Below are 18,145 nucleotides of genomic sequence, written 5' to 3' on the forward strand. Positions count from 1 at the left end.
TCTATAAATAGGAAACGTCTCACCTCAGTCTTCCAAAATCCCTACATAAGTCCTGTTGGACTGAAACCCTAACATTCCCCAAGCCTACAATTGCCTCCTCCACCTCTACATCCATCAATCATCTTTCAAGTAGACCTCTCATTCGCCTTGCCCCTCCTTGCCTACTTATTCATCTCTTTCTCCAAAGGTTTGGCAAACGGCCGAACAATAGACAAATCACTACTCTATCTCTGCGTCTTCTATGCTTTAATGGTGATAGCCAAGAATATAAAGAAAAAGAGCAACTACTGAACTTCCATAGTTGTTTTACCAAAAAAAAAATTCGTAGTTGTTATTTCTCAAGAGATGCTAGATCTGCAAGTCATCTTTGTCTCTATAGTAAATCAAATAAGATATTTTCATGATCCAGTCGTAGAACTTCCATTGAAAAAGAAACTTGGAAATATTGCCATTTTTCTGATCAATATGACATAAGAAGCATAAATTGGTTTTCATATCTTGTTTAGTTTTGCAAGGATGAAGACAGTGGCAGAAGTGATACAAGGAAGAAAAAGTTCATTGGGAATTGCTTTTGGAATGATACGTTGTTTAATAAACATTGAGGTTATTGGGACGCCAAATATTGAAAGTAGCATAGCCTTTGCTCCTGTTCCTGTCAATCCTGCACCATAGATCACATCTTGGAGGATTTTTCCAAATTCTTCTTTCGTCAAGGAGCCACTTTCTTTCCCTTTATGGTGTTTCTGCAACAAAGTTTGCCTTTTCTTTAATATATATGATAGGGGGAAATCAATCAATAATAAGAACAATTAATTGAAAAGCTTATTGCTTTGTCTTAACAAATAGGTTTTTTTAATGAGCTTGTGGGCTTCTAATGGCTGGGGCTGAATAGATTACTATACCTTTGCATATTTTATTTTTTAATTATTTTGACCATTAAAAGATAAAATAATAAGTTATTCAGTTCAGCAACTTCAGCCGTTATCTTATACTTACTCAGGTTTTGAATCGGGTCTGCAAAAAATTTGACTCGGATGAATCAAGCTATGGAGTTAAGAAAATCAGGACTCAGGTTGGAATAAAGGGTGTCATTTGAATCTACCACATGACTTGAGGAATCATGTATATTGGCAGTCACCACTGTAACTCGTCTCCACCTGCTTAGTAGTTATGTCAACAACTCGGGGTAGTCACCGAATCAACACCCCCGAGTTAATTGGGGTGCCACTCTGTCATGTTTGTTTTAGTTTAAAATTGATTCAATTTGGCATATTCAACACTAACAGTGTAAAGTGCCTCTAATTACGGGGATGTTCCGCAAGATGAATGCCTTTTCTGGTTAAAAAAAAAAAAATGAAACATGTTATAAAATAAATTGTATTTTAATTTGTGTAAATCCATGATGCGGAAAGCTATAATATTGAAAAAGATTTACCAATCAAAATCCTTTGAATTTTGATGAATCCCACCTGGTTTGTTGTCACTTTTATAATATGAATTGATTGGTTAGACCATTTTTTTTTTCTTTCTAGTATATATAATCAAACCCTTTTGAGAAGTATGTATTGACTATACTGTTTCAAATACTTTTAGGCTTTCTTTACTTTTCGGGAAGTTATTTATCTGGTTAAGTGTTTCAAATATTCTTAGGCCCAGGTAAATGCATTTATCCATGTTTTTTTATTTCCCATGTAAATAAGAAAATGACCGTTTTTATCATAAAAACCCATTATTAAAATGGATAATTTTGTCCCATCCAAGTGTTGACAACTTTTCCCCTAATTGGAAAAGTTAATTATCCACTTAGGAGATAGGTATAACTTACTAAATCTGAAAAGAGAACATGAATATATTGGTCAATGGGAACCAAAATCCAATTGACCAACTTCACCCCCTCAAAATCCAAAAAAGAGGGCCCATTAAAAAATGACTATTTTCAAATAACAACTCATGTTTTCCAAACCATCAAAACAATGATTTGTGAAACAAAACAAATTTTGGATTATAGTTAGTATATGATCCATGGAACATGACATCAATCTTTAGAACCAGAAATTTAAGAACATGTTTTTTGTTTCAGTCTTGCAAACATTAAAAAAAAAAAATCATCAAGAACATATTTCCTGAAAATCTATTTGTTTTCAAACGCTTCTTTGTGAGATGTTCTACTTACTTCAAATGCTTCTTGAAGCTTTGTGGTGCTTGGTACAATGAACTGTGTGTTGCCGAGCTGTTTATTGATTTCTCTGTCAAGATAAATAGAAAACAATTACATTATCCATGTTTAGAAGAATTCGGGTTTATAAAACCACAAAAAAAAAGGGTGTAAAGGCTTTTCTGGGGCATCAAAGAGACTGCAAATTTGCAGAGGTCTACATCCTTGCCTCTTATTTTGGAAGGATACCAACTGACCATCTCAACTAGGGATGCCTACCCATTTTTAAACCGAATTGATATCATTCCACTGGTTTGGTCCATTGTTTTTTTTGATATTTATAATATGTTTTAAATGAATATATAAATTATTAAATATATAACCAAAATAATAATATATATATATATATATAATATTACATATATACTGGATTGGTTCAGTTAACTGCTAGTTTTTTATATTGATTAATCATAATCGAACTGATACCTTTGGGTTTTCAAAAACACCAAACCTAAATCAAACCAATAGATTCAGTTAACTGGAACTTTTGGTCTAATTCAGTTTTTCGGTTTTTGATGATCACCTCTAGTCTCAACTACTGGGTCAGGCAGCGTAGAGACCTGGTGGGACAATATTGGACACGGCCCAAAGATCCAATTACCTCGGTTGGAAACGTGAAAAAGAAACCATTTGTTGTTGCTACCATTGATTTAAAAGTGAGCCAGATTCAACCTGAAAAGTTGGCTCTGTGCTAGGTTGATGATTCAACCATGCGGTCAGCCCAGTAAAATAGCCAAAAAGGTCCCAAACCACCAAACCTGGGACTCGGCCAGATTCTTAGGTAACAAGGATGAACAGCCATTTCTGTGAACAACCCATTGGGCCTCTTGATACATGGAGGATTAAACTTCCTCTGTACAAACCCACATTAATTTAATATGCCAGAAATTTCAGGTTTTGGGCTAAAGTAGGAGTGGCAGCAAGGTGGGGTGGGGACGGGGAGCCTCTCTTTATCGTCATTCCCACTAATGGAGAAAAAATTCAAACATATTTTTAAAAATATTAATATATAGACGTATGTGTACATATATACATATATATTAGTGGAGATCCCACGGGGCAAAGAGTTTTCTCCCTGCCCCCGCCCCTGCCCCATCCCTGCTAACAGGGATTCCCGTCCGTATGAGAAAAAATCATTCCCATCCACGCCTCATTCGGAGAAATGGGAAAACTTGTCATCCCTAGGTTCAAGTGGGTGATTAACACAACACTCCTCAAGTCCACAAGAGAGAGAGAGAGAGAGAGAGAGAGAGACTCGACGGCTTGACAAACTGCACGGTAAAAACCAGCATAGTCCTTGGCATCGACAGTGGCATTGTTATAGCATTCATCTATTATGGGTTCAATTCTCTTAGCCTTCTTTTCCTCGTCCTCGCTTCCTACTAAAAGAAAATAAAAGGCAGTAAGAGACAGCTCCAATTTCATAGAGGTAAGGAAACTTGTTGCATTACAAAATCATCCTAATTAAATTTTAAAAGAAAATTCTTACTTTTTCAATGAATTTCCTAATAAATATAAGCCCATTTATCCTCAGTCAAAATCCCACAAATTCTATTTGTAAGAACATAGACAAAAATAGATAATAGAGAGAAAGAGAGGTACCATTTGCTAATTTTATCATGACTTGCCCCATCCTTCTTCCTTCTTAATTTCCCTTGTTGTGAGGATGCAAATATTTAGGGTGATGAGACAAGTACAAATACTAGAGATAGAGATGCAACGCTTGGCTAGGGGTAGGGGTAGTCTATTGCAACTTGCATTTCTTTGAAAAGAAGCAACATCTAGAAGAAGGCTGTGATATTCCCTACTGAATTAATACCCCTCAGTCTCATACAAAGGAAAAGGACTGACACGAAGGAGATACTCAAGTAAGGAAGCTATTCGCATGCCCTCTATGTAGAGAGAGAGAGAGTAAAATGGTTTTCAAGTGGTAGTCTGGACAAGAAGCCAAGTATCCGCATTATATAAATATATAAAGAAGAAAGAAAAACCTGAAATTGCTTGGTCGATACCAAACTTGGTAGGCCCACATGGGCTCAGATCTAATCAAGTTTGTAGGCCCATATTAAACTAATGTGGTCGATACCAAACTTGGTAGGCCCATATGGGCCCAGATCTGAACAAGTTTGTAGGCCCATATTAAACTAATGTGGTCGATACCAAACTTGGTAGGCCCATATTCAGAAAGAAAAACCTTTCTCGGACATCATCAGCCCTGATCTAACCATCCAAACTTGGTTCAACAGTGCAACGATACCAAACCAAGCCAACCTTACAGGGATTACACTCATACCAAAATGCAAGAGTCCTTCTGAAATTGGACAATATCGGCCTATTAGCCTTATTAATGTCTCCTATTGGATACTTTCAAAATGTATGGCTCTCAGGCTCCGCCAACTGCTCCCCTTCTTAGTGGACCACTCTCAATGTTTATCGCAGCCATACATGGAAAACATCTCATCTTCTGCTGCAGGGGGAGATGTTCCCAATTCATGGGGGTAGTATGTTGTGAGTAGAGGTGGGCAGGAGATTCATAGTCTTTTCTACATGGCCATTAAGTTGGATTTTGGCTTGAATGGTCAATTATCTTAATTGTGCTTGAACGGATGGGGTGAATGGCCATTGAAGAGCCTTGAACGAGGCCGTACTTCAAGACCTGTGATCAAGGAAACAAAAGTCAAAGGCCCAAGGAGTTATCCCCGGGTAAAAACTCCAACACTCAAGCCAGTAGGAGGTGGTAGGATGGTCAGAACGAGCTATAAGGATGTCGGTCTGAGCTAAGTAGCAGTGTAGATTTCAGAAGTTTGATCCCTTACCTCGAGCATGGAGTACCTTTTTATAGCCGAAGTTCCATATCCTGGTCGGATTGGGCTTTCGGAATTGTCGGTATGAGATTAACCATTAAGATATTCGGGATAAAGTCCCATTCCCCAGCGGAGTCGTCTTTCCTTATTCCTCCTTATCTGTAGTTGTGCTCATCCATATGACATGTAATTGACGTAGCTAAAAGGATAAGATGGGGGGCCACAACAATAGCATAATTTGACTGAACTAGAATAATGTGGTAGGACTATAACTGGGCGGCCACGCATCTCCCAGGACCAACTCAGCCATGACCCGAATAGTAACCATACCAATCACCAGCGCCCAAATGTTAGATTACATTTAAGAAGAAGAAGAAGTCGCTTGACGTCAGTTGCCACCGGTCACCACTCACTAGTGGTATCGTTGGACGTCAGTGGTCTAGTTAATGATTAGGGTTTAGACAAAAGATAACAAAATAGGATTTCATGTGTGCGCGCGCGTGTGTGAGTGAGAGAAAAAGAGGGAAAGAGGATATGCTCGCTTGAATGTTGAATAGAAAGTTATTTTGAGCTTTTAGTACCCGGTCCAACCAAGAAATTCGTCGTTAAGACAAGAATTCCATCAGTTTGCGTGTTAAGAGTCGTGTTTAAAATTCATTGGAGGGTCCACGCCTCCTGTGAACCCATGGGTTCACATGATGTGAGCTAGATTTATCGACTCATAGATTGATGCGGAGCTAGATCCAACTTCAAAAGCTGTCAATGGTTCGAGTTTGTGCACACATAGACCCAAACCTAGGGTTTGTAATACTAGACTCATAACCAATCCTATGCTTATGAAATTTGGCCCAATAAGATCTCCTTATACTTGACAAGCATCTATCATGGAATGATAATTTTAGACATTATATTGTTTTGTCATCTCAAAATATTTTAGGGTAAAAGACTTAAAACCTCCCTCGAAATTTCATCCCCCCCTTTTTTTTTAAATTGTACTAAGACCTTTTCTATTGGGTGATGTCATTTCATTGGACAACCCCCTCTCCTATCACTGTGTATAAATCAATTTGTAGTTTGTACATGAGAGCATGTTTGGGTGAATTGCTAAAACCTCCCGTGAAGTTTTGTAATTGCAATCACCTCCCCTAAATTTTTTTACACATTTTCAAATAAACCCCTTCTATTAGAATCTTTTAAAAAGAGAAAGTGCATTTACTATTAAGTCTGGTTTTTATCAAAAACAAGCAACCCAAATTTTATAGACAACAACAAAAAGAAAGGAGAACTCAAAGTTGCATCTTTACATTTGAGCGATTGATATAAAGGGCAAACTTGAAAAATAAATCAATTTCAGAAAAAAATATATTGGAAGGGTTTGGGTTAGTGATTCATATGAAGAGAAAATTTGGAAAAACGAACATTTTGGTTAAAAGTAAATGTATAAATATTTTAGACATTTTCATGCATATTTTTAGAAGATTCAAACAAAAGGGGTCTACTTGCAACTATGTTAGAAAATTCAAGGAGGTGACTGCAATTACCAAACTTCAATTGAGGTTTCAGCAACAACCAGAAACTTTAAGAAAGATTTCAAAAATTTAACTTAATTTTTTTCTTAAAAAAAAAAGAAAAGAAAAACTAAGTTTACCCATTCTTACTCCTCTCTTGAAACTAAACCCAATGACAATCCACCTACAACACCAACAACCAAAGAAGATGAATAGTTCTCGTAATTAAACAGCAACCAACAATGATATCTCAGTTTATAGGAAAAGATCACAAATAAGAAATAAAACACACACATACACAAATAGCATGTGTTTGATTTGAATGAAAACGTAAGGAAACAGGTACACATAGGCCACAAAAAAAATAAGGAAACATCGAATCCCTGATGGACACGTGACACACTAGGGGCAATCTCATCATTTCACATGCCTCAAAGGGCATCTCTCATATTTCACAATGGCCTTAATGGTCGACTACGCGGTAAACACTTTAGTGGCCCTAACTTTCATTGTACCCCGATATGCGGAGCCATTACAAATGAGGTAATGCAGAAAATAATGGCACCTCACCTATAAACAGGGGCTAAGAGCCATAGGTAATGTTCTTAGGCTCTATAGTTCTAATTCTAACACTTGCTCTTATTCGTGTTACCTTGGTGCCTCTAACATCTTTTTGTGTTGATAGGTGGGATCCGTACTAAAATATTTGGTAACATCAATGGTGTTATTGAGAATGACAATATCTGAATTCTCAGTTTTAAATTATTATCGCCAATCATCAAGATAATTTGAGAACGAGAAATCACTCACCCTTTCCAAACATTTGGCCATTAGTGATTTAATGACTCACATTTAGACTGCCATTAAATCACAGTTGCTTGCCTTTGGGCCCAAGCAATTACTGATTTAATGCCAATATCATACTCCAGCATCCTTGGCTAGACCCATTTAATAAAATAGGTAATTCAAATAATTAATTTTGAGACCAATTCGTAAATTCCAATTTGATGGTGTAAATAGTTAAAAAAAAAATCAAACAACGTGGTCAATCGTGGTTTTTGAACAACCCAATCGGTTCATCCATGAACCGGACCACTAGTCTACTTATATTAATTGAACTGGTTCAAACCAGTTCGGTTCAACCCATAACAAATAGGTCACTAATCCCACCAGCAAGTTGGTATTTTCTGGTCTAAGCTATCTAATGCCAAACATTATTATAGGTAAAAACGTTACTATAGGTAATGAGGCCTTAGTCCATAACTAATAAAACAAACTAACGCAATTGGGACCTTGTTGAGTGAGCCCTACGATTAGGGTCTCGTTTAGCTCATAGGAATAGGGGTCTGGAATTGGAATTGGAATGGGCTATTCTAATTTCAACCTTTTAGTTGGATGGAATCAGAATCCCATTCCCATTCTTGCTGGAATGGCATCTCCCATTTGAGGTCTCCTTTAGTTGGGAATGAAATATCATTCTTGCTGATTCTAGTTATCATTTTCATTCCTGTCTTAACAAAACAGGTTATGAGAATAGACCATTCCGATTCTGATTCTGATTTCGAAAGATTTTGATTCTAATCTTGACTGCGAACCAGACACGATAATTTTGGTCTCTCCATGACTGCATTTGATGACATGGCATTGGACAAGTCCAAATTCTCTACTGGTCAACAATATATATTAATTGTATGTGGGGTCCACTGCATTCCCCTAGGCAAATTAAATATGGTGGGCGTGTAAGGTATGATTTATGATTTTAGTGAGCAAAATTGTCAACCAATTAATAAAGGTGTTTGGCATGGTGTTGGGAACATCACACTTTTTTGTCATAAAACTGTGTTGGGAATGTGTGAGTTGTAAGCATTTGTTTGGAAGAGATGCTACCACATAGGCTGTTTTTTGGAAAAATAGTACTGATTTTGTTTGATACCAGTGCTCTAGAATCATTTTCAGCATTGGTCATATTATCCAACGTCCAAGATGATGCCACATTGATGCCACATCATTGCACCTTTGGTAGCAACAAATTGTTTTCTTAGAAAACATCAAATTTGATGTTGCTTCATACCACACTTTCCCAATTTTCAAGGTGTGGTTTGAAGCAACATTTTTATGAAAAAACATTACCAAATAAGGGATTGTTTTCTGAAACACCGTTTTTTTTTTTCCTGATTTGGCGCCTACATGGTGTTGTTTTATCAGAAAAACGGCATCAATGCCAAACACCTACTAAGCTTATAAACCTTGTTAAAAAAATTTATTTGATCATACGTTCAACCATAGATCATTAGGTTTGAGTCCTCATGCATATGGCTATCGATTAAACAAGTTGGACACCCATTTACAGGTCATGTTGTGACCATCGGTTGGGACAAATAGTATTGTAACACAACAGTGAGCTTGGCCCCATCATACCATCAAATAAAATTATGATGATATTAATCATGTTTTACATAACATTAGTTGATAATCTACAATCGATCATCAATAAAACATCTACGTTTATCTTTGTTACTGGTTTGTTAACCGTTTCCACCAACCTGGGATTTACAGTGTTGATGCCATCCAAATTGATCGGCATTACAAAAACATACAACACAATGATTAAAGGAAAGTAGCAGGAGAAAGAAGTATAAAACAAAATAAACGTCTTGAATCTAATAGATTGGGAATAAATACAACCCGAAATTCAAGTCATCTTGAGAATAAGTAGTGTTACCAAAGCCCATTACCATAGGCGCACCAAAAACCCGAAATTTGCACTGACAGATTTATCTTTTTACCAAACAGATGGATGCAAATATGAACTTCAATAAAACATGTTTTGTTTAATCAAAATCTCACTTAAATACAAATTTACTTCTTTTTTATTGATGTATTTTTACATCTTATTATCAATGTAAATATGCATTGTTATGCCATTTGTCAATGCATAAATGTAATGCTGCCAAACACAATAAAAGTGAATCAGAGTGTAAATTTACAGTAAACCGGGATGATTTCTAAATGCAGCCTAAGATGTAAAAATACTCTATAAAAAAGAAATAAATTTGCATTCAAGTAAATTTATACTCCAATATATGTGATGTTCCAATTCAATGGATTTCAATTCCACGAACTCCCGATATATACTTCATGGTTGTCAGAATCGGGTCAGCAACCAGTGCAAAATTATTGTGAATTTTGTGCCTGTTCGTCCGAAGTAAATGGAATGAAGAAACCAGATCAAACCAGTCATCCCCACAAAGTTGGGAAATACTGTCCGTTAACTGGGATCTTGTGATACACGGAACAATTCTCCATTAATTTTCTCGCTTTATTTGTTACTAATATGCTTCGTCTTCCTAATTACACGCGAAGATAGGAAGCGTCATGATTGTTCAACACATCTTTGCTCATTTATCATGTAAAAGCAGCATTTACATGATTTATGCCATCTACAAAAATGTCTAATTAATACCAATTCTGAAAAATAAAGCTAATTCTGCTCCTGCGGCTACTCTGCTACTGTGGCGTTGGCCACAACTAAGATGGGATTATCTTCATCACTGATTGTGCTCGAATGGGTGGTAAGTTAGAAGAGCAGAAGCTCTGCCACCGCTCAACTAGCGACGATCCGTCATCAGTGTTCGGTGCTTCATCTCTAATGAACGCCTCATGGATTGAAGTCACCGTGCTCCGGGCGGCTTCTCTTGCTTCGGGGAGCCTGTCATTCAGTAAATCAGCGGCCAGTTGAATCAGAGAAACCAACCCGAACTCTTTCATTCCTCCTAGTCCCTGTTACAGAAGTAAATGAAATTCATGTTAGGAGAAGCTCGATGAATGCTTGCTTCCCAAAAGCTTTCTAAATCTACCCCACATACCATATTGGAGACGCAGTTTGAAATGACGACAGCAGCTTTAGCTCTCACTCTAAGATTGGCGTGGCTAACGTAGGCCCGGAGCTTATGGAGAAGGGGAACAGGCGGCATGGAAGCTACCATAGCCTGCAGCGCCCTGTCTGCTTCTTCGCACACGAACCGCTTATCCTGAGATGCCTTCAGCAGAAGCTGCAGCAGCTATTCATTCATTCATTCAACCACAAACACGCACAAGCACAAGATAATCAGCATTTTGGTCGAGTTAAATGTTTCATTCGAATCTAGAGCTTTCTTGCAGAATTATCAAACCAGACAGAATTTGATGATGGGTGGATGGTTTCGGAACAGAAATTGAGAGCGATGGGTCAGTCCTACATACCAAGGGATCAAAGGCATCGGAGGCGGCGGAATCGAGTATGTTACCGCCGAAGGCGTTGAAGACGTCGGACGAAGTCATAATGGACGTCTTACAGAGTGCGCTTCTGGGATTTTTCATTGCTTTCACCATTACCTGAGTGACCTTGTCTCTGCAGGCGTTACATACAGATGAGAAAATCCTAGTTCTTCTGGAACTTATATGTTAAAGAGAAGAAAGAGAAGTAGCAGTGGAGGGAGATGACTTTACAAGATCGGTAGCAACAATGAGGAGTGGTGAAGTGCGAATCGCCTCGTGTCATTTAGTGACTCGCACACCTTCGTCCAGTCCTTTGAATTTAGTCCCTCCATTAAGCTCTGTTTTGGTAGAAATTCAAAGAACATCAGAAAGAAGTGCAAGAAATCTACGGAAATTAAATAGAAAATGAATGGAATCCATTGAAATTTCTTCCACATCGATAATGGATTGAATACGAGAGATGGATATAGCTAACCCCGAAAGCAATTAAGTATAGAATGAGAAAAAGAACGAATTAAGCTGCGTTCAGGGAGAAAAGAAAAGAAGTTACTTGAATCCTGGTTTCTGGCTCTGGTAAGGCCTTGAGATCCTCTGATGCAATGTAATCGACTGCCAGGTCCCCAGTCGCCGCCGGTGGGGCCTTGTTTTCATCATTGACTCCCAGATCAGAAGATGGCTTTCTGGTAGAAATGGCGACCTTTGCGACTTTTTTGGGCCTTTCCGGCGTGGTTGGAAGAGCGTTATCAAGGGGCCTGAGAGCCATTTCCGCTAATTCTATTACTCAAACGTAGTAGTCTAGAGTACAGACTGCTCGGAGCCGAGAGTAAGCAATAGTTCTGAGTTTTGAGGTGGCGAGAGAGGGAAAAAGGTGAAGGAGGAGAGTTGTTTTTTAACTTCTTTTGATTCATAGGTGGTTTAAAATTTAAAATTTGAAATGTGGTGAATAAACGTTCAATTCAGTAACGGATGTATTTTCATTAAGCCGGATTGCATGGAGTTTTGGAATCCGGTCGTTCAAAGTGGTGAAAAGCCTACTTTCCCATGTACGGTCCATGGGCCTCCAGATGAGTGGGCCCGTCAAATAAAAGTTGATATTTAAACCGAATTATAAATAGGTGTGCTGTGCACTTTGATCCCTTTGTCACATTTAATCTTCAAAAATATATGATGGTTTAACGGCTAAGATTGTTCAACTGGGACTGACAGTTCTCTGATTGATTCGATTATTAGTCGTCTTTCTTATTCTCGGACAGACACGCAGAGTGGATGGTGGGTACTACTCTCCCTTCCTTCCGAATTTTGGTAGAACTGGGGTCCGTCACCAATGACAAGGGAGATGATATATATGGCGATCGTATCCCGTGAGTAAGCTTGTAGCCTTGTAGGAAGAGTTTGCGGGCAAATGGGCAATAGATTAGACAAGTTTGAGAGGGCTTTAGCTTTTTCCTAGAGCCGCTTTGAATAAGCTAGTAAATGCCTGTTTGGGATGGCTTTTAAGATATGGCTCCTGGCATTCTGAGCTGGGCCCCATATAAGAATGTCAAAAGTTATGTTTGGTGAAGATTTGGAAAATCAGTTATTTTGTTTTGAACGTAAGAAACACAACTAAAATAGGAAAATACTCCACGTAGGTTCTCCATAACGCATGGCTCAATCACCATGGCTGAATTAACACACCTTACCTCCTACGCAAAGAAAAAGAAAAAGAAAAAGAAAAAAAAAAAAAACAAAAACCTCCAGTGCAAAGCCCTCCCAAACGGGATGTGTTTGGACTTTCTATATTTTTCTAGGCTTTCTATGTGTGGGACAACCTTACAAAGTTAGAAGGCAATGCATGAAAGCCCTCCCAGATGGGCACTAGGATGAATATGATCCAACTGGCCCATGGCAAGATGTAATGTAGCTTTGGCCCTGCAGGGACAAGTGCTTTTAGGGCTTATTGCTTTCAAGAAGCCATAAGCATCCTAAAATAACACTTGGTTAAAAAAAAAGGCATGCCATAAGCACCCCTAAATAAGGCAAAGGTGCTTTTCTTATAAGTACTTAATTCAAAAAATACTTATCCCCCACAAGACAGCTTTAGTTGGTCCACTAGAATACACAACACCGATGAGATGGTGAATGACCAATTGAACTTGATATGGCTTATGTTTATTTGAAAAACAATGTCAGTTCATCGCCATGTTGTCATTTGTTCCAAAGTACTATTTCGTAAGCCTATTTATAAAATAAATATTCCTCTCGGATTATGTGTAAACCAACCATTTTGGAAGCTTCATTTTAATGTTTCCTCCAACATCAAGGTGTTTATTTATTGTTTTGCTTATATGATGCTTAATGGCGTCTACTGTCACTTAGTTGTCAAACAAAAGTAGAAAAACATTTATTAACCACTCTTTCTTAGTTTTGAAGATAATTCAAATACAAACTGATGAAGGGTGATTTGGCCCGACCTAGCGAAAAGAAGACGTGTGGACACGACCTGACCAAGAGATGGCAACTCAGCCTGACATGCCTAGTTCGCAATAGTTGAGATCAAGTATTCAGTCACCTCGGTGCAGGGCCACATCGGCATAAGGCTCACCTCGGCATTGAAGCACTTTGGCATTCAATCCAGTTCGGAACTAAGGAACCGAAGTACCAGTTTGGGACCAACGACTCGAATCGCCACGTAATTGATTCCCGCGTAACCAACTTTAGAGGTCTCTCCAACGGAACCCGAATCTCGAATCCCTCGAGATCACGATAAACTAACAGATCTTGACTTTTCCGAGATTATGGTTAGGGCTCATCCCGACTTTGCCAGAGTCGGAAGTGGAACAATAAGCCTTATCTACTGCTCCTTCGGAAGCGGAACGAACTCTATCTCCACACCTCAGATATCTTGGAGCTCTTTCATGAGTTCCACGGCTGCTCCATTATATAAAGGCACTAACCCAAATGATGCAAGGTACGCGTGATTCTTCTACTCTCTAGCTCTCTAAGTACTCTAAGCTCTCAAAGCTTTTCAGCTCGCATCAGTTTATTGACTTAAGCATTGAAGCGACCTCGTTGGGCTAGTCACCCCGAGTTCTTTGATCCTTTCTTATAGATTCACTTAGCTCGCCATCCGACTAGAAGCCAGATCATCCTTCAATACTGAGTAGTCAGATCACGCAACATCACAAACATTTTTCAAATAAATAGAAGTCATACCTAACACCACCTAATGAGTCATCAATATATGCTAGGCCTAAGACATGTGATGCTATTATATAAAACTTGTAGATTTTCCAATACTCAAAGGTCTCTTAAAAGAATTAAAACCATTAGAGAGAGAGAAAGAGAGAGGTCTAAACACAATTGAAGACAAGCAAGAATTGCCTGAACAAATATTCAATTGTTGCATTAGAGTGTCCTCCTACTGAGCATGTTAGTAACAATCTGGATCAGGTAGGCACAAATTGTGAGCACATTGGATAAGCACTTAAAAAAAATCTTTTTGACACATGTCCCTTAAAATACCCCTAGCCTACCATTGATAAAATTAAAAACAACTTTTGAAATAGTTGTTAGAATATTTATTAAGTGCTTGTTGAATGTGCTCAAAATGTTGTGTTTGGATCTCAATTTTGATAAATCTCTTTTTCAATAGTTGGTTTACTTCTCATTTACCAATCAACTTCTATGTTGTGTCAATTCCCACCTTGTGAACCCTAATAATTCCATTAACCCATTAACTAGGTATGTTGTTCAACACCTCGCCCCATAGTGCCAATGATTAGGGGTGTTCAGATTATAAGTCAAACCGACTAAACCAATCAAATCGGATCGGCCCAACCCGATTTGGTCAGGTTTTTAAAATCATCGGTCGGTTTTGATTCTTGCAAGTAACTAAACCGATAGATTGGGTCGGTTTTAATTGTCATACTTGAAAATAGAAATAGAACCGAACCGAATCGAACATGTAATGCACTAATGTATAGTGTTTCCATCCTTTGCTATTGTCATATTGCTTCTTACTTTCTTACTCATAGTCCTTTTCTATCCTAGTTAGCTTTAAGTTTAAGTAACATTAGTTAAATAGGGAATTGCTTTTGTATGGGGATTGTTATTTCCTTTTTCTACAAAGTTTACATCGAAAATGAAACATGGAAATGAGATAAGGGGGGAAGCTTGAGTCAATTTCAATGTCTTTTTATTTATTACATTTTTGGGATGGGCAAGCTCTGCAAGAAAAGATCCCTAAGGCTTTAAACTTGCCAAACTTGGGGAGAAATTTGAAATTTCTGTTGCACACACTAAACACTACATAGCCTCTTGCTTTTGCCCATTGCCCAAACCAACCAGCTAAACCGACAAGCCAACCCAAATTGACCCTTCATGTTTGCGTTGGTTTTACTTTAGTGTGGGTCGGTTTCAGTTTGGTGAATAAGCAACCCGACAAGGTTGGATCGATTGAAAAAAAAATCATTGAAACCAACCCAGCCCGACTCATGAACACCCCTACCAATGATAGAGGTCATATGAATTATTCTCTAGTGCTATATAAATGATTATTGGCATTCAAATTTTTTATTGTTTGTGACACATTCCATGTCCTCCACCCCCACCCCAATGGCCTAGAAATCCCTACTTTTACGTGTATATTTCTCCCCTTGCCCACTCCCCACCCAAATGGTCGCCCCCTCCCGCCAATGGTCCATCCATGTTTACTCTCCCCCAATCCACTTTAGGTTTTGCCCCCTCAGAAAAATTCTTGACTCCGCTCCTACCTATAGTAATTTCTAGCTACCACTAAAATTGCTGCATCTTCCTTTGCATCATTTTGATGCAACGGTTATTCTTCGTGTTCCTTTTCTTTAGTTCCATGGGGTTACACAATAGGGGTAAGGTGGGATTTGATTGCAAGTTACCACTACAACAACCAAGACCATATGAACTAAAAAGTCGATAATTGTTGGCATTAATATAATCCGATGAACATTCTACTAAAAATTATATAACACCAGGGTTCAAACATAAATTATATAACACCAGGGCCAAGTTCGTGCATTGAGCGTTTCGAATGATGGAAACTCTTTTTCTTCATTGTTTTTGTTTGATATTTTGCTAGAGCTCTTATCCAATAACATTATACATAACAATACACCCAATATATGGTGTATCATATCCAGGCTTTGGACATTGCATGATGCACCTTATTTCCATTGAGAGTAAATCTTCCAAGTCCATGGTCACATGCAACTCCCATTCAAACACAAAACGCCAACCTTCGAAATAAAAGAATAAAAGAAAAAGAAAATCAATTGATCTGATGTCTCAAGTTTAATGCAAATATCGGTGTATTTGTGTTGTGTTTCATTAAGGGTTACATGTTGCATGCAACTATGGTTGCAATTGATTTTTTTTTTCTCAGGAAAATTATTAATCATACCCTTAATTTTAGGAGTTGTCTCAAGTCAATCCCCAAATTTTAAAACGTGTCTCTGTAGTATCTGAATCTTCAAAGTGTGTCTAATAAGTCCCCACCGTTAAATGTCCATCAATCATCTATATCATGTGATGACATGTGACTTAAAAACTTTTTAAAATGTCAAAATTATGGCAGCTCTAGTTAACTTATGGCAAGAAGAAAAAAGATGAACAATGTTTTTGTTCTTTATTGATATTATTTTTAAAACGTTAATTTTTTTTTTAATTTTTTTTTAAATATATAATTTTTATTGATATTAAACTTTAAAATCGCCTTTATATGCTATTACCAAAAAAAATATTGTTCATCACTTTCTACATTGAACTAAAATAGACATATGTAAACACAAGGCAAAAATTCCAGTCGCCCGTGAAACAACCAATGCAACCTTTTTAACAGTGTAGACATTAGTGAAAGGGGCATCGATGTCTTCAGTCTGGAGTTGTTCGTTTATGTTGCACAGAATCTCAACTTGTGTCTCGGAGAAAGGCCAGCCATTGATGACAGCTTCTTACGCTCTTCAGACCTTAGCGACAGTGACAAGCTTCATTTTTCTACTGAAACTTCAACTGTCTAAGTTTATATGGATGATGGATGTTGCAGTCTTCCTCTCTGCTAAATTTGCAACCTAAACCTTTGATTCGCCGGAGAAACCTAAATCTATTATTCACTCATCTTCAACGGATCGAGCAGGACAACAACGACAAGTTTCTCCCTAAATCTTCTCTCTCTCTCTCTCTCTTCATGTCTTGTCTTACTATCTCTTCCTACCCCCTATCTTCTCTATCGCCACCAACCTTACATCACCGAACAAAGCCTCCTCGCTGAACTTGCTGCTACTAAGATAGTCACACCATTGTTTCACCTAAAAATCAGACTTCTATTCGAGTTGATTGTTGAAGCCATTGCATTAAAGCTGCCCTCCGGTTCTAAAGCTGTACTTGTGTTTCAAAACCGTTGCGTCAAATTCCCCCATTCAGAAATCAAACCTGGAAATAAGCATCGGTTATCCATGTTGAAGTCACAATAGCAATCTCATGGGTACCCCTGTTGTAACGGTGTGTGTTGTATGAAAGGCCACAAGATTTATTTTAGCTTTTCTTTTGTTGCACCTTAGGCTTAGTTTGGTTAGTAATCTGAATTAGAATCGAAATCTTTTGGAATCAGAATTCAAATGGTCTATTCCTATAGTTTATTTGGTTCAGACAATAATGAAGATGAAAATTGAAATCAGTAAGAATAAGGTTTTATTCTCAAAGAAAAGATGGAGAATAACTATTCCCTCAAATGGAAAAATGACATTTCAGTAAGAATGGGAATGAAAATCCGATTCCATCCAACCAAACAGTTGGAATCGGAATGGGCCTTAATTGATAATAAGTTGACATTTATAGGTTTTAGTTTAGTTTTGTTTTGTTTTTTTTTCATTCATGAGTCTAAATTGGTTATAGGGTGGGCCTGACTGACCGAGACTGCTAGGTGCTTGGCTAGTTAATGTCAAGTGCAAAACCCCCAATATCTGGCCGAAACCCCTCTCTTATAAATTGGTTACACCTGCTTGTTTGGAATTAATATGTTTGTGTGTATACATAGCATGAGATTATACTTGCTTACACCCAGAATTAAAAACGTGTACACGAGATCAACACCTGTGCGTGTATATAGAACGGCACACATTTCGCTTAAACAAAGTCCAACTCACATTGGGAGTGGTTATTTGAAAGATAATTACTTATTCTAATAAGTTATCACAAGAATTTGGTGAAAAAGACACTTATTTGAAACCGGGGTAGCATAGGTATTTTTTAAAGTGGTGTGGCGAGCTAATATAAACAAAAAAGAAAATAAGCATTTATTGAATAAGCATTTAAAAATAAACTAAAATTTTTAAGTGCTTAAACTCCCC

General features: G+C 37.8%; 2 protein-coding genes across 3 annotated transcripts; both read right to left on the minus strand.

Annotated features, from left to right (window-relative positions):
* Window positions 1-423: 423 nt before the first annotated feature.
* LOC148861504 (uncharacterized) lies at window positions 424-3,991 on the minus strand. Of its 2 annotated transcripts, none has more exons than XM_088941001.1 (4): window positions 3,818-3,991; window positions 3,471-3,597; window positions 2,174-2,246; window positions 424-743 (listed from the first exon to the last, which is right to left on the minus strand). In XM_088941001.1, exons 1-4 carry the CDS (start codon window positions 3,846-3,848, stop codon window positions 492-494), a joined length of 483 nt encoding a protein of 160 aa, XP_088797127.1. In that variant the 5' UTR covers window positions 3,849-3,991; the 3' UTR covers window positions 424-491. The 2 variants fall into 2 exon arrangements, with proteins under 2 accessions (XP_088797127.1, XP_088797128.1); XM_088941002.1 differs by having other exon boundaries at window positions 3,471-3,594; window positions 3,818-3,919.
* Window positions 3,992-9,825: 5,834 nt separating this feature from the next.
* On the minus strand, window positions 9,826-11,733 carry LOC148861505 (ARM repeat superfamily protein). Its single transcript, XM_088941481.1, has 5 exons — window positions 11,335-11,733; window positions 11,016-11,122; window positions 10,770-10,917; window positions 10,394-10,588; window positions 9,826-10,307 (listed from the first exon to the last, which is right to left on the minus strand). The coding sequence occupies exons 1-5, from the start codon at window positions 11,545-11,547 to the stop codon at window positions 10,056-10,058; spliced, it is 915 nt and encodes a 304-aa protein (XP_088797607.1). The 5' UTR covers window positions 11,548-11,733; the 3' UTR covers window positions 9,826-10,055.
* Between the last annotated feature and the right edge of the window lie 6,412 nt (window positions 11,734-18,145).

The sequence above is a fragment of the Nelumbo lutea genome, chromosome 4, assembly GCF_056320005.1.
Source record: "Nelumbo lutea isolate HS-2025 chromosome 4, American lotus-T2T, whole genome shotgun sequence".
NCBI classification, from domain to species: Eukaryota; Viridiplantae; Streptophyta; class Magnoliopsida; order Proteales; family Nelumbonaceae; genus Nelumbo; species Nelumbo lutea.